This window comes from Megascapheus bottae, chromosome 28 (genome assembly GCF_031878675.1).
Source record: "Megascapheus bottae isolate mThoBot1 chromosome 28, mThoBot2.hap1, whole genome shotgun sequence".
Taxonomy (NCBI): Eukaryota; Metazoa; Chordata; class Mammalia; order Rodentia; family Geomyidae; genus Megascapheus; species Megascapheus bottae.
The window spans coordinates 3,638,717-3,654,070 of NC_143536.1; the positions used below are offsets into that span (position 1 = coordinate 3,638,717).

The following is a 15,354-nucleotide window of genomic DNA, read 5'->3' on the forward strand; positions in this document are numbered from 1 at the left end:
GCGCCTGCGTGCAGAGGCGCACTCGTGACCCGACAACAAAACGACGGTGCCGGGAAGCCCGGGGCGCCCGGTGCCGCGGCGGGGCCCCCGCTCCGCCCCGCACCTCCGCGGGCCACGCCGTCCCCGCCCCCCTCCCCGGCGGCCCCCCCCCCGGCCGCGATCGGCAACAATGTTTACGTTCCGGGGATTATGACGTCGACGCCTCCCCCCCACCGCCGAAAATGGTTTCCTAGGACTTTGCAAACGGATCTGCCCAAGTGTTGGTGCAAAACTTTGTAGACCTCGGCTGTGGCTGGCGTTATTCATTTATTTTTTTGGTTTGTTTTCTTTGGTCTTCCCTCTTTCCCCCCCTCCGCCAAAATGCCGGGGGCAGGAGTGTTGACAATTAATTGGTGAACTCTCCTAAAAAAATGGAGGCAGAGAAAGACTCTGGAAGAAGATTGGTGTGTAGCTCCCCCCCCCATTTGTATGTGCTATATGGTAGATCTTTTTTATTTTTTTGGTTGTTTCTTGCTGCCTTTTCTTTCCTTTTCTGTATTTTGCAAGAGGACCGGAAAAAAAATAAATTGCATGCAAAAGGAAGCAAGCAGCTCACTCCTCCAGTCCCTTGTGAGGCGCAGGGTCTCCGACACTTAAGTGGGAGGTGGTAGCGCGGAAAGGCGTGGAGGGGGCCGAGCGGGCTCGGGGTTCGCCGGGAACCTGGGGGGCTGCGGGGCCGGGTCGCCGGGCGGCGGAGGAAGGAGCAGGGGATGCGGCGGGGGGGGGGTGCGGGTCTCCTTCGGAAGTGAGTGTGCGCGCGCTCGTGGGAGATGAGGCAGCTGCTGGTGCGTTCCGGGGTCTGGGATGGGAGCTTTGTGGCGGGCCGGCCGCCTCTCCCCCTCCCAAGCCCGAACCTCCTCCTCTCACCTCCTTTTCTTGCACTGGCGGCCGGTCGGCGGGGGCTGCTGGGGTCTCAAGCCCTTCCATTTTCCCAGCTTCCCCGGTAGCAATGCCGCCGGCTCCGGGTTCCGGCTTCCCGGCTTTGCCGCTACGGCTGCCGGGGCTGCTGTAACCGCCGAGCCGGGCGCCGCCGCGGCTCCTCCGGGGCCTACATCTGCCCCGCCGGCCCGTGCCCGGAGCTGCCCTCGCGGCTGCACACCCGGGCTTCCCAGCCGGGTGGGCAGAGCTCGGCACATCCCTGGGGCGGGGGCGAGCCCTCCAAGTGTCGCTCCCACGGCCTCCGAGGACGCAGGAGGGGAATGCTTCGTGCGGGGCGCAGCCCGGCCCGGGGGTGCCGGGCCCCTAGCCTTTCCCTGCTTTTCAGCATCTTGGGCATGTGCGTAAAGTTGCTCAGGTCCCAGTGGTGGGGTGCCGGGGGCGCACGGCTCCTGCACCTGTTCGTGCTGGGCCTAGGGTGAGAGGCGACCCCCAGTAACGTCCCGGACTCTCTGGTTGGGTCCCCGCAGCGTCCGATTGACCGCCAGAGATACGACGAGAACGAAGACTTGTCGGACGTGGAGGAGATTGTCAGCGTCCGTGGCTTCAGCCTGGAGGAGAAGCTGCGCAGCCAGCTGTACCAGGGGGACTTCGTGCACGCCATGGAGGGCAAAGGTGAGACGCCCCCTCTCCCGCTGCCCTCCGCGCCGCGGGCCGACCGCGCGCACGTGGGGAGGGAGCTGCCTGTGGCTGGGTTCGTATTTCGCGCCCGCGTCCCCCATTCCAGGGGATCCGGTGACGAAACGAGGCTGAGCACTGGGGGGGGAGGGGGGGTGGCGAAGGAGGAGGGCAGGCGGGAAGGGGGCCGGGCGCGGGCCTAGGCCCGGACTGCGCCCACTGCCAGCACCGGCATGGGCAGTGCCAAGGGGCTAGTGGGCAGAGAGGGACCTGGGGAGGACAGCGAGACCAGAGGGCGCGTGAGCGCGGCGCCCGTCCCCTCCCCAGCCGGTGGCATTCCCCAGGCTGCTTGGGTCTGAGCTGGGGCTTCAGGAGCCCCTGTGACGGCGGCGTGAGGTCCCAAACATGACGCCTTCCAGACCTCTGGCGCCCGGGGATCCTGCTAGCTGGGAACCGGAGATGAGGGCCGCCTTGGGTTATTGGGGTTGCTTGCTCGCGCATCTTCAGGCCTGGGGTTGGTAGAGGCTCTTCCCTCCGTGGGCCCTGAGGGACTGGAGCGAGATTAGGTGCGATGTGAGTTGCTTGGCTTAAAACTGCCATTAAGCGCGAGTGTTTTGTAGGGGTACCCTTGATAGTTTGTGTCTGTCAAGCATAGGGCTGACATAGGGGACCCTGGCAGTTTGAAGATTTGAGGTGCCCCTTGGGGAAGTGTTTCCAGTCCTGAGACCCCGGGGGCCCGTGTCTTGTGTTCCTGTGGAGGGCAGACTTGGGGAATCTCCAGGGTTTTGGAGAGCCCCCTTGGCCTGGGGCCTTCCTTGGTTCCTCCTTTCATGAGTGTAGTTTGGGATATCTTCCAGAGGTAGAGTAGATGCCCCACTTTGGGCCTGAGGGAGGCATGACCCACTCCAGCCTGCTAACATGGCCAGTAGAGGTTGGGGTTGGAGTTGCTTCCCTACCCAGGTCTTCCCAGGAGGTAGAGGTTCATTTGTTCCCTCCTGTGTTGGCTCCCCACCCCCTTCTTGGAAACCCCTTCCCGCTCAGTGAGCTGACAGCAGGGGAAGGGCCTCCCTCTTCTGGGTTCTGGTTGAGTGGCTGGGGCCCTGGGTTAGCCCGGAGAGACTGTCCCCCAGGCTTTGCATTTTTGAAGTTTCTCTTTTGTGCTCGGTGCCTCCTGGGGCACTGGGCTCTGGTGGGCTGGGTGAGAAGAGAAGTGGGGGAGGGAGGAAGAGATTTCTTCCAGTCCAAGAGCCCTGTGCCAGACCCAACTGCATTTACATTTCTTCCGTGTAAATGGGATTTTAATTCTTCTATTTTCTCCCCTCATTTTACTGAATCTTTTGGCAGGGCCTAGGAGAAAACAATATACAAACTCTTCCTGGTCATTTGTCGGGAGTCCCCAGTCTAGGCTCTCAGAGGTTTTTCTCTGGCTCATTTGAGGAAGTTGCAGTGGGGGATGGGGTGGGACAGGGGGAGGGGGTGGGGGGTGGGAAGGTTACCGGCCTGGGAGCTCTGAAGGGCATCCTTACATCTGCTGTCCTGGCTCCTTTCAAAGGAGGAGGCCTTTGGGTTTCAGTGGTTAATTCTGATCTAGCCCCAAAACTTGAGGGAGGAGCTGAGAAACCGTGGAGCCCTTGGCCTGGATTCTAAATAGAAGCTTCTTAAACTTCTCTTCCTTTAAATCCTTAGGAATCCCCATTCACTGGGAGCCCCTGGGGATCCGAGCCCCTGAGGTCAGGGCTTTCCAGGCTCAGGGGTTTTGTTCTTTCTTTCCTCTGAGCCAGTTATCTTGGCCTCCTCCTCCCTCCTCCCTCTCTTCCCCCACCCCCTCCTCCTCCTCTACTCCCCCAAAGCTGCCAGTTCACCCAGGAACTGTTTTCCTGAGGCCCAAGCTTCAGGTGTCCTGCAAACTCTTCTGTGTCCCTTCTAAACCAGCCAGAGGGCAAGTGAGTATCTTTAGTCACCTGAGAATTTGAGGGACATATCCCAGTCTCCCTATATGCACTCTGCTTTCAGACATGTGTTTGGGTCAAATCTACCCTGGTTTGGGACTGAAGAAGGGAAGAAAATGACTCCTAGGCCTCCTTCATTCCCCAGGGCATAGGGTAAGGATTTGGGGACCATTGGAGACACCTGCTCTCTGAGTTTTCTTTCAGACCTTCCCGTGACCTGGAGAGCATCCCACTCCACTCTCCAGTTGAAGCAAGTATCGTGACAGCTCTAGCAGAATTTCACTAGAAGACAACAAAGCTGTGCCCAGTTCCCTAGTTATTTTGGCACCAAATACACAGTTTCCAGGGAAACCAGCATTTCCCCCCTCTCTTTCGCCATGCGGGATATTACAATAAGATTTTCACTGATGCTCAGCTACAATGAGAGCCTCCTCTCTCAGGCCTCAGATCCTCCCAGGTGGCATGCTTCAGTTCTGCAGTCCCTTTACTGTCTGAACTCAGCCTCGGATGTGATTGTCTGTCCTTCCTGAGCAATAGCCGGCACTCTTTCAGTATGGGGCTCTTTTAAATCTCCTCCTGGGCTCTTCATGATGGTCTTGCCCGGTTCATTGACAAGTTTGGACCCGTGGGGTAAGGCAGAGAATGGCTGAGTAGGCAGAGGAACTGATGGAGGGAATGGCTTCTTGTGGGCTCTGTCTTACTTGCTTTGCTATCATTTAAGGGAGCCTTTGCCATGCAGTTAGTGCCTGCCTCCACTCCTTCCTTTGTCATCTTCCCCTCTCTGATGGATCCTGGTTCATTTGCTCTAAAAAACTTAACCAACTTGTTTTAATTCAAATGTCCAAACAGATTTCAACTATGAGTACGTACAGAGAGAAGCTCTCAGGGTTCCCCTGGTATTTCGAGAAAAGGACGGATTAGGAATTAAGTAAGTTGCTGAAACTAATCACTTCTTCCCCTGGCCTATTCCCTAATGTAGTATATAGTTTTAGATGGGTTTCTCCTCCCCTCTTCTCACCACTCATCCCTGAGGGGGCCTTTTTCTGTGATCTGGGAATAGCAATCCCTTGTTCAAGACCTAAGCAAGAAGAAACACTCTTCAGCGACTGGTCTTTTTTCAGGACTTTGAAAAAGATGACACGGGATGTCTAGGTAGTGATGGCTTTTTGCCCTAGTTGACCCTGATTCTACCCATTATACTGAATATTGTACCTCTTCCTTCTCCTCAAACCACAAAGACTGCTACAGGGTAGCAAATGGAACTTTTTCTGTGGAAGGGTGTTTTCCTCTGGTGTCAGCTCTCCCCTCTCTCCGCCTCCCTCTGTGTCTGCCTTACATTCTGGTGATATCTGCCCACACTCCAGGTTGGAGGAGAGATGGGAACAGGCTGGAAGAACAGGTTTCTGCCCCATGGGCAGGAGTACTGGAAGAGGTTTACAGTGTCATCCTACATTGCATCTGCTGCCAGACTTGCTCAAGAATCAGGTTCTTAAGAATGGAGCTGAAACTTCACTTCAGCATCTTCATTAACTAACACTGCCACCACCACAGGCCACATAGGCAAAGTCCAATCCCTGGGAATGGTAGAAGTGTATCTTTTTCTTTTTCTTTTTTTGCCTGTCCTGGGGCTTGAATCATGGTCTAGGCTCTGTTCCTGAGCTGCCTTTTTGCTCAAGGCTAACGCTCTACCACAGGGTGGCACAGCACCACTTCTAGCTTTTTCCGAGTAGTTGACTGGAGATAAGAATCTCACAGATTTTTTCTGCCCGGGATGGCTTTGAACCATCAGATCTCATCCTCTTGAGTACCTAGGATGGCAGGCTCGAGCCACCGGCACCCGGCAAGGGTGTCATTTTATTTCCCCCCCTGTGAACATAAAGGGCTCTTCCCACTCTCCATACAGCTCTGAAATTATTTTCTGCAGGGAGGAGCAGACAGGGCTGCCCACCCTACAAAAAAAGCAAGTGTTTGGCCTTTGACATCCACCTTCTGTCTTCCCTGCTGGAGGGGTGGGTAGTGGATGTTTTGTGCTCTGTGGAAGCTCAGATTGGGTTTACCACTTGCAGTAAAGAGGGAATTCTTTGTTCTACAGAGACTTCCCTCCATACTGATAGCGAGAATTCCCTCTTGGAAAAGTACTTTCCCCCTGGGTGGGGAGTAGAGCTAGTAGCTCTGTTGCTTCTGGCTTTTCACCAGATGTGTCTGCTTTTGTACCCTCAGGATGCCTGACCCTGATTTCACAGTCCGAGATGTGAAACTCCTAGTGGGTAAGTTGCTTGCTGTGCATTTGGCTCAAAGACTTGCTGAGGTAGGGAGCTGGAGAATGGCAGGAAAGGCCTTCAGCGCCTGCCCATTTATTCTTTAAACGGCGCTGGGAAAGCCAGTTCCCATGGAAGGAAGCCAGGGCAGGGGCAGGTGTGAGCTGCAACCGTCTCTTTTGGAGAACAGGTCAGATTGCAGCCGTATCAGAGGGCGTTTGCTGGTGCATAGTTTTATGAGGCAGATTTAGACCTAGCCTACAGCTTGGGCGTCAGCAGCACAATCTTTGATCTCTCCTCTGTGTTTTTGTTTGTGGGTTGCTGGGTAAACCCTGGATACTTGGTGACCCCTAAGAGATATTCATGCTTTCCAGAGGAAGGATTATTTCTCCACGTTCCTCAGAGGTCTGCATAGACCCAGGGTTGAGGCTTGTCACTCAGTGCTGAGCACTGCCTGTAAACTTTCTGAGTTACTGCACAGGTGGCATTTCAGATCTTCTAGGAAGTTGAATTTTGTTCTTTCTGGAAAATCACTTCTTGCCTATGTGGTCTCTTGGGAAGTATGTCATAGAAGGTCTTGCCTTCTTGGGTGGGGAGTTTGGCCTAGTGGTAGAGTGCTTGCCTAGCATGCATAAAGATCCAGGTTCAATTCCTCAGTAACACATACATAGAAAAACACCATAAGTGGTGCTGTGGCTCAGGTGGTAGAGCTCTAGCCTTAAGAAAGTCCAAGGACAGTGCTTAGGCCCTGAGCTCAAGCCCAGGACTGGCAAAATAAAAAATAGCAATAATAAATAAATAAATAAAAAAGGTCTTGCCTTCTTGGTTGGAGCAACAGGCAATAAAGAAAGAGGAGGCGGGTGGCTCACACCTGTAATCTGAGCTTTTTAGGAGGCTGAGGTAGGATCAAAGTCAATGACAAATCTGAGAGATTTTGGAAGTGGAGCTGTGACTGAAGCACAAAAGCTTAAGGACAGAACATAGGCCCTGAGTTTTAAGCACTAGTACCTGCAGAAAAACAAACAAAAAGAAAAAGTACACTGCAGGGCTGGAGCATGACTTAAATGATAGTGGACTTGCCTGAGTTCAAACCTGAAATTACCACTGAAAAGAAGAAATCAGTCATAAACCGTCATAAATCTTTCTTTTTTTTTTTTTCTCTCCATAATCGGGGCTTAAACTCAGAACCTGAGGACTGTCCTTGGGCTTTTTCAAGGCTCTACCACTTGAGCCACAGCACCATTTCGGCTTTTTCTGTGTATGTGGTACTGAGGAATTGATCCTCAATCTTCATGTATGCTAGGCAAACACTCTACCAATAGACCAAACTTCTGGTCTCATGAATCGGGGTATGGACCATGCTGAGACTGTATTTTAGGCGCACTGATGGGGAGGGCCTCTTAGGAGCTAACTGAGGCAGCATTTTAAGTAAAGCTACCTGTGGGAAACAATATTCTAGAATATGCTAGGTCAAAGGATGAGCAATATCCAGGAGGAAAAGATGAGCTTGGTGTGTGAAAGTCCTGAGTGAGAGAAAGTAGTAGAACTGTTAGAGGCCAAGGGCTAAATGGCCATTGAGTCGCAGGGAGAAAATTTAGTGTTGACTCTAATGAAAAGCCAGTGGGGAGATTAAAGAAAAATGTAGGGGACTGGGAGTTTGGCCTAGTGGTAGAGTGCTTGCCTAGCATGCACATACATGTCTAGCATGTGGTACTGGGTTTGATTCCTCAGTACCACATACATAGAAAAATGCTGGAAGTGGTGCTGAGGCTCAAGTGGTAGAGCTCTAGACTTGAGAAAACCCAAGGACAGTGCTCAGGCCCTGAGCTCAAGTCCCCCCCCCCCCCAAAAAAAAATAGGGTACATGGGATACTTAGGTAGCTTGAAGATCTCTCTCTCTCTCCCTCTCCTTGTTTCTCTCTCTCTCTCTCTTTTTCTCTCCTCCCCCCCACCCCCTGTCTCTTCCTGGGGCCTGAACTCTGGACCTGGGCACTGTCCCTGAGCTCTTTGGCTCAAGGCTAGCTAGCATTCTACCACATTGAGCCACCGCGCCACTTCTGGGTTTTTGCTGGTTAATTGAAGATAAGAGTCTCAGGTCTTTTTGTGCCTGGGGTTGGCATTGAACTTTGATCCTCAGATCTCAGGCTCCTGAGTAGCTAGGATTACAGACGTGAGCTATCACACCTGGTTTGTCCTTGAGCTTTTTTTGCTCAAAGCTAGTAGTACTATCACTTAAACTATGGCTTTTTTTTTTTTTTTTTTTGCCAGTCCTGGGCTTGAGCTCAGGGCTTGAGCACTGTCCTTGGACTTTCTCAAGGCTAGAGCTCTACCACTTGAGCCACAGCACCACTTCCGGCTTTTTTCTATGTATGTGGTATTGAGGAATTGAATCTGGGTCTTCGTGCATGTTAGGCAAGCACTTTAACCACTAGGCCAAACTCCCAGCCCCTGAACTAGGGCTTTTTGCTGGTTAATTGAAAGACTTTCCTGTTGGGTTGGCTTTACAGATCCTGAGCAGCTAGGGTGGCGTGAGCCACCTATGCCTGGCTTCCTGCTTAGTTCTTGTTGTTTGTGATACTTGGGAATTGAACCCTGGGCTTTCTGCAGACTCAGCAGTTGCTCTACCCCCTGAGCTATACCTCCAATCTAGAATGGCTTAATAAGAAGCCCTTGTATGGGTAGCTCAGATTTTGTTTTTCCATTCATCCACTAAATGTGTCTGGTTTTGTCTGTCATGATTAGTGCAGCAAGTGTTCATGTGTAGCTTTTAATGTGAGCATGTCTTTCCATTTTGGGGGGGCTGTGCAGTTTTAAGGAGTGAAATTGCTGTGTCATCTGGCATCTTAATCTGTCTGCTGTTACTGTAAGAGTTTACCGAAGACTGATTCTCAGAGAAGAGAGGTTTAATGTAGCTCTTGGTTTTGGAGACTGGAAGTGCAGGAAGAGTAAGGTGCTGGCATCTGCTCAGATTGTGTACTGCTCCAACTCATGGCAGAAAGAGGAGGGACAGGCTGGCATGTGGAAGAGGCAGAACACCAGTAACAACTTGCCTTATGAGCAACCTGTTATCCTTGTCACTAATCCAGTCCCTGGGGAAAGACATTAATCTGTTCCGGAGGGGTCCATATTTCTAGTTCAAAAACCTACTCAGTGTGTCTGTTCCAACACTGCCACAGTGAGGATTCACGGTCCCAACACCTGAGTTCATGGGGCTCCACTCAAGCCACAGTGTAAGTGTGTTGGGAAGTGCTGGACTCCATGAGGGTCTGCCAGTGTGTTTCCTAAAGTTTTTTTGTTGGTGGTGGTGGTCATGGGTCTTGGACTCTGGGCCTGGGTGCTGTCCTGAGCTCTTCAGCTCAAAGTTACCACCCTGCCCCTTGAGCCACAGTGCCACTTCTGCTTTTCTAGTGGTTAAGTGGAGATAAGAGTCTCACAGTCTTTAATGCCCAGGCTGGCTTTGAACCTCAATCCTTACATCTCAGCCTCCGGAGTAGCTAGGCTGGAGCCACTGCACCCAGCTCAAAGCTCTCCCATCAGCCCTGGATGTGGGCTTGAATTTCTCCTCAGTCTGGCCATGTAAGTGGGTGTGAGGTGGTAGTGACTATGACAGTGTTTTAAAATTCTGCTCTAGGGTCTGTGTGTGAATAGATACTGGGAGAGAGGAGCTCAGCTCATTGATTCCAAGGAGACAGTGCTGACAGATGGAAGGATCTGGTAGTTGGAGGGGTCCTACTCTAGAGAAAGATTTTAGTGGGAACTGGTGGCTCACACCAGCTACTCAGGAGGCTGAGGTCTCAGGATCATGGTTTGAAGGCAGCTGAGCAAGAAAGTTCATGAAACTATTTCCAGTTAACCACCAGAAAATTGCAAGTGGCGCTGTGGCTCAAGTGGTAGAGTTCTAGCCTTGAGCTAAAGAGCTCAGGGAGGACTGGGAATGTGGCTTAGTGGTAGAGTGCTTGCCTAGCATGCATGAAGCTCTGGGTTTGATTCCTCAGTACCACATAACAGAAAAAGCCAGAAATGGATTATGGCTCAACTGGTAGAATACTACCCTTGAGCAAAGGAAGTTCAGTGCCTAGGCCCTGAGTTCAAGCCCCAGGATATGCAAAAAGAGACTTGGGCTGGGATTGGGATATATGTTTATGATCCCAGTTACTCTGGAGGCAGAGATTGGGATTTGGCCTGGGAAAACCCTCAGTTATGGGCTGAGAGGGGGGGTCTCATGAAGTTTTTTACCCTGGCTGGACATGAACCTCGATCTTCCCATTTTCAGGATCCCAAGTAGCTAGGATTACAGATGAGGGTTTTTGTCTGTCATCTTTTGTCGTTCATCGTAAGGAATCTGTGTAAAGAATCTTGTGTCTCTGCTGCTGGGTTCAGAGCTCCCCTTTACCACACATCAGATTCCAAAGTCCACAGTTATTTCTGCTTGCATTGTCCTGCCTCCTAGGCGCTGTGCCATATTGCCTGCAGTCCCACTGTCTTCTGGGAGCTGCACCCCAGCAGGGTTCTATCAGCAGGTTACTGGTTTATTTTGTTTGTTGGAGGATCCTTGGAGCCCCTACGCCAGCAGAGCTGACTTCCTTATCCTCCCTTCATTCCCATTCTGTCCCTTTCTGTGGCCAGTGGCTTCCAGGACACCTGGGGAGCTAGACCGAGCTCCCAGCACATCAAGGAAGCTATTCTTAGAACCATGTGTCCCAATCTCTGGCTCTGGATCCTGTTACTTGGCCTTTTCCAACTTCTCTTTAGCCCCAGCTGCTCCACCCCGCTCTTTCCTGGGCTCAGAAAGAAATGAGGCCTAGTTGGGTCATTCTCCATCCTGACTCTCCTTCCATGGGAGGCTGGGGCCAACTGAGTTGGGGTCAGCTGGGGATCAGCTTGGGGAATATTCCAGGTTTGGATCCTAGTGGCTGTGAATGAACGGAGGGCAAGGGAGCACAGGAGCCCTAGGGTCCCGGTGAGACCTGAGGCTTGGTTATTACTCCCAGAGTCAACATGGCTATCAGGGAATATGGCTTCCAGCCTTGTGTCCGGTCACATGTTCCCAGGGTGGGGCTTCTGACTACTCAGGACTATTGGGGGCAGTTACTTTTATCTTTTCCTTTTATCGTAGTAGGTACTAAGGCTTAAGGCTTAAATTCAGGGTCTAAGTACTATCCCTTAGCTTTTTTTTTTCTTTTTTTGGTGGGTTCTGGAACTTGAACCCAGGGCCTGGATGATTTCCCTGAACCTCTTTGTGCTTAAGCTTAACGCTCTACCACTTGAGCCACAGTGCCACTTGTAGCTTTTTGAGTAGTTTATTAGAGATAAAGAGTCTCATAGGGATAGGGACTTTTTTTTGGGGGGGGGGGTTGGTTGTGGGCTTGAACTTTCAGCCTGGGCGCTGCCCATGAGCTCTGCAGCTCAAGGCTACTACCCTACCCCTTGAGCCACAGCATCACTTCCAGTTTTCCAGCTCTACCACTGAACCACAGTTCCACTTCTGCTTTTTTGGTGGTTAATTGGAGATAAGAATCTCATGGACTTTAGTGCCCAGGCTGGCTTTGAACCAAGATCCTCAGGTCTCAGCCTCCTGAGTAGGTAGGATTACAGGCGTGAGCCACCGCGCCTGGCTTCATGGGTACTTTTCTGCCCAGGCTGGCTTCAAACTCTCCTCCTCAGAGCTCAGCCTCCTGAGTAATTTCAGGTGTGAGCCACCAGTACCTGACTTCGCTTAGGTTTTTTGCTCAAGGCTGGCACTCTTATCACTTGAGCCACAACTCTATTTCTAGATTTTTTTTTTGTAGTTGGAGATGAGTTCCACTGACTTTCCTGCTAGTGGCTGACTTTGAACCATGAGTCTCAGATCTCAGCTTCCTAAGTAACTATGATTATAGGCTTTAGCTACAAGCATCCAGCTCTGCTGGATGTTTTCCAGGTAGGGGGTTCATCTTTTTGGTTACTAGAGGGGGCTATGCTTACCCTGCCCACAGGCCTCTGGTCATTTCTTCCAGTGGAAGCACTAGGTTTGCCAGTGGCTTACACCTGTATTCCTGGCTACTTGAGGCTGAGATCTGAGGATTATGGTTCAAAGCCAGCCAAGGCAGGAAAGTCCATGAGATTCTTATTTCCAATTAACCACCAAAAAGCTAGAAATGGAACTGTGGTTTAAGTGGTAGAACCTACCTTTGAGCAAAAGTACTCAGGGGTAGCACCCAGGCTCTGAGTTCAAGCCTGAGGACTAGCATGTGCAGATGTGCATATGTGTGCGTGCACATGCGTGCTCATGCACACATACACACACACACACACACACACACACACACAAATATGGGGAGGCCTATATCACATGCCAGGCTGGACATAAGAATAGATAACCAAGGCCAGGTGGGCTGGCTCATGCCTGTAATCCTAGCTATTCAGGAGGCTGAGATCTGAGGATCCCAATTTAAAGCCAGCCCGGGTACTAAATAGTCTGTGAGACTCTTCAATTAACCACCAGAAAACTGGAAGTGGCCAGACACAGTGACTCATGCCTCTAATCCTAGCTACTCACGAGGGTGAGATTTGAAGATTGCGGTTCAAAGCCAGCCTGGGCACTAAAGAAGGTGAGACTCAGGCTGGGAGTTTGGTCTAGTGGTAAAGTGCTTGCCTAGCATGCACAAAGTTCCTGCCCTGGTTCAATTCCTCAGTACCACATACATAGAAAGAGTAAGAAGTGGAGCTGTGGCTCAGATGGCAGAGCACTAGCCTAGAGAAAGCCCTAGGACAGTGCTCAGGCCCTGAGCTCAAGCCCAGGACTTACCAAAAATAAATAAATAAAAAGAATTTGAGATTCTAATCACTAAAAAAAGTTGGGCTGTGGTTTCTGGGGTAGGGCGGTAGCCTTGTCCTGAAGAGCTCAGGGACAGTACCTAGGCCCAGAATTTCAGCCCCGTGACAAAACAACCCAAACAAACAAACAAAAAAAGAAAACTGGAAGTGGCAGAAGTGGTGCTCTTGGACCAAAAAAAAAAAAAGAATAGATCACTGCATGCATTTATTCATCAGAGATTTACTAGGCTGCGTGTGTGTATGTGTGTGTGTGTGTGTGTGTGTGTGTGTGTGTGTGTGTGTGTGTGTGATGGGGCTTGAACTCTGGGCCTGGATTCTGTCTCTGAGCTTTTCAGCTAAAGGCTACTGCCCTACTCTTAGGGCCTGGGCATTGTTCTTGAGCTCTTGAGCTCAAGGCCACCTTTGAGCCACAGCACCACTTCTGGTTTTCTAGTGGTTAATTGGAGATAAGAGTCCCAGGGACTTTAGCGCCGGGCTGGCTTTGAACCTTGATCCGCAGATCTCGGCCTCTTGAGTAGCCAGGGTTACAGGCATGAGCCACCACACTGGGCTTTAGTAGACTCTTTTCTATTTGCCAAATTCCAGTCTAGAATCTTGAGTTAAAGGAATGAATGAGACAGACCAGATTATGAATGTTTACTAGAATGGGAAAGGCTAGATACAAGAAATAATTGAACAAAATTGCCCATTGAGGCTGGAATGGGTATGTCATTTTTCTCTTTGTGTACCTACAAGTTGACCTCTGTAACTTAGTTATACAAAGTGTCCCTGTGACTATTTTGTCTTAAGAACGGTCCTTTCCTGTTATTTTTGCTATTTAAGGAGCCTGAGTCATCTTTTGCAAGGCTGACCCCAGGGGAGTACCCTCCCCACCCCTGAAGCTTTTGGTAGCTAGAACAATTCCTAGTATTCCTTGGCTTGTGGCTTCATCACTCTATTCTCAGTTAGCCTGTATCTGCACATGGTTTTATTCATTGGCTTAGGATGCCCCCTATCTTCAAAGCCCCAGTCCAAGTAAGGTCACATTCATAGGTATTACTGGTTAGGGCTTGAACATGTCTTTTAGGGCCCTGTTATTCCACTCCAACAGTTTTAGAGTGGAACTAAAATTCCTTCACAGATTGGAATAGAGGACTAGAAACTGGTGGCTCATGTCTGTAATCCTAGCTACTCAGGAGGCAGTGTGAAGCCAGCCTTGGCAGACAAATCTGAGAAACTTTTACCTCCAATTAATTACCAAAAAAGTTGGAAGTAGAACTCTGCCTCAAATGGTTGTCAGCTGTGAGAGGAAGAGGCCCTGAGTACAAGGCCCAGTATAGAGGGAGCTGAGGAGGAAAAGAGAAGCTGGTACCCTTATAACTCTTAAACCAGTTGTTTCATTTGATTATTTATTTGATTGAATTAGGGCTTGAATTTAGTGCTTTGTGCTTATTAAGCAGGTTCTTTACTACATAAACCATACCCCAGCTCGTTTTGCTTTTGTTATTTCTCATCTGCCTGGATTGGCTTCAAATACAGATCCTCAGCCAGTGCCTGGATTAGAACTTGACCTGAGCAAGCCTGGCACCAGATGCTGGAGAGGAAGGCAGCCTGGGACTGACACCCCACCCTACCTTAAACCTCAAAACCTGCTACCTCCAAAACAAAGCCTTCAGTTTTATTTAGCTATAATGTACACAGCATATACCCCACCTATTAAATGATATGGTTCATTTGTTCTTAAAGTATATTCACCATTTTGGACATTTTGAGTACTCCCCTTTGTTATCCCCCACCCCCCTAGTGAGGCATTCCAATTATATATTTGTGTGTGTGTGGGGGGGGTCCTTGGGGCTTGAACTTGCCTAGGTGCTGTCCCTGAGCACTTTTTGCACAAGGCTACCACCCTACCCTTGAGCCAAGCCCTACTACCCATTTTCTAGAGGTTAATTGGAGATAAGAGTCTCAGGTCCTTTTGTGCCCTGGCTGGCTTTGAACCTCGATCCTCAGATCTCAACCTCCTGAGTAGCTAGGACTACAGGCATGAGCCACCACAAGTCACCGCGCCCAGCTCCAATTATATTTTAGAATCCAAACTGGTCAATCTAATAGGACTGGCAGGAACAGAGTAACTGGCTTCCCCCTGCCCCCCGCCACCCCTTGTTCGTCTTGGGGGCTTAAACTCTGGGCCTGGGTGCTGTCCCTGAGCGTTTCAGCTCAAAGCCAGCAGTATACGACTTGAGCCACAGCACCACTTCCTGTTTTCTCGTGGTTCACTAGAGATAAGAGTTTCAGGGACTTGGGGCTGCGGGTGTAGCCTAGTGGTACAGTGCTTGACTAGCATGTACTAAGCACCTAGGTTCATTTACTTGGTACCTCACACAGCTGGAAGTGGTGGTGTGGCTCAAGTGGTAGAGTGCTAGCCTTGAATTCAAGCCCCACAACCAGCAAAAAGACCTCAGATCTCAGCCTCCTGAGTAGCTAGTATTACAGGCATGAGCCACCACCTGACTTTCCCTACTTGTTCTGTTAGACTCTGGCATCCAGAGACTCAAACCCTCATGAGTTGATCATAACGAAAAATAAATGTGTGTATGGAATGAACACATGCAAACTTTTTTCTCTTGCTAGTATTCCTTAAAGGATACAGTATATCAGCATATTTATGTAACATTTCCATTGTATTAGGTATGCATTTAATTGCCTAAATTCTATGTAAACTGTCATTTTGTATAGGGGACATGAGATTTCTTGGGTTT

General features: G+C 50.4%; 1 protein-coding gene across 4 annotated transcripts in view; it reads left to right on the forward strand.

Moving 5' to 3' along the window:
* Positions 1–157: 157 nt before the first annotated feature.
* Kdm2b (lysine demethylase 2B) overlaps positions 158–15,354 on the forward strand; it is an 85,273-nt gene continuing 70,076 nt past the window's right edge. For 2 of the 4 annotated variants that reach the window (XM_090320000.1, XM_090320002.1), the window contains exons 1-4: positions 158–443; positions 1,446–1,590; positions 4,392–4,470; positions 5,763–5,809. In XM_090320000.1, coding sequence (XP_090176126.1) covers positions 411–443; positions 1,446–1,590; positions 4,392–4,470; positions 5,763–5,809 — 304 coding nt within the window. In that variant the 5' untranslated portion in view covers positions 158–410. Of the gene's footprint in view, positions 444–555; positions 610–789; positions 825–1,445; positions 1,591–4,391; positions 4,471–5,762; positions 5,810–15,354 lie in introns of those variants that run through there. The other 2 variants (XM_090320007.1, XM_090320001.1) reach the window with 2 other exon arrangements.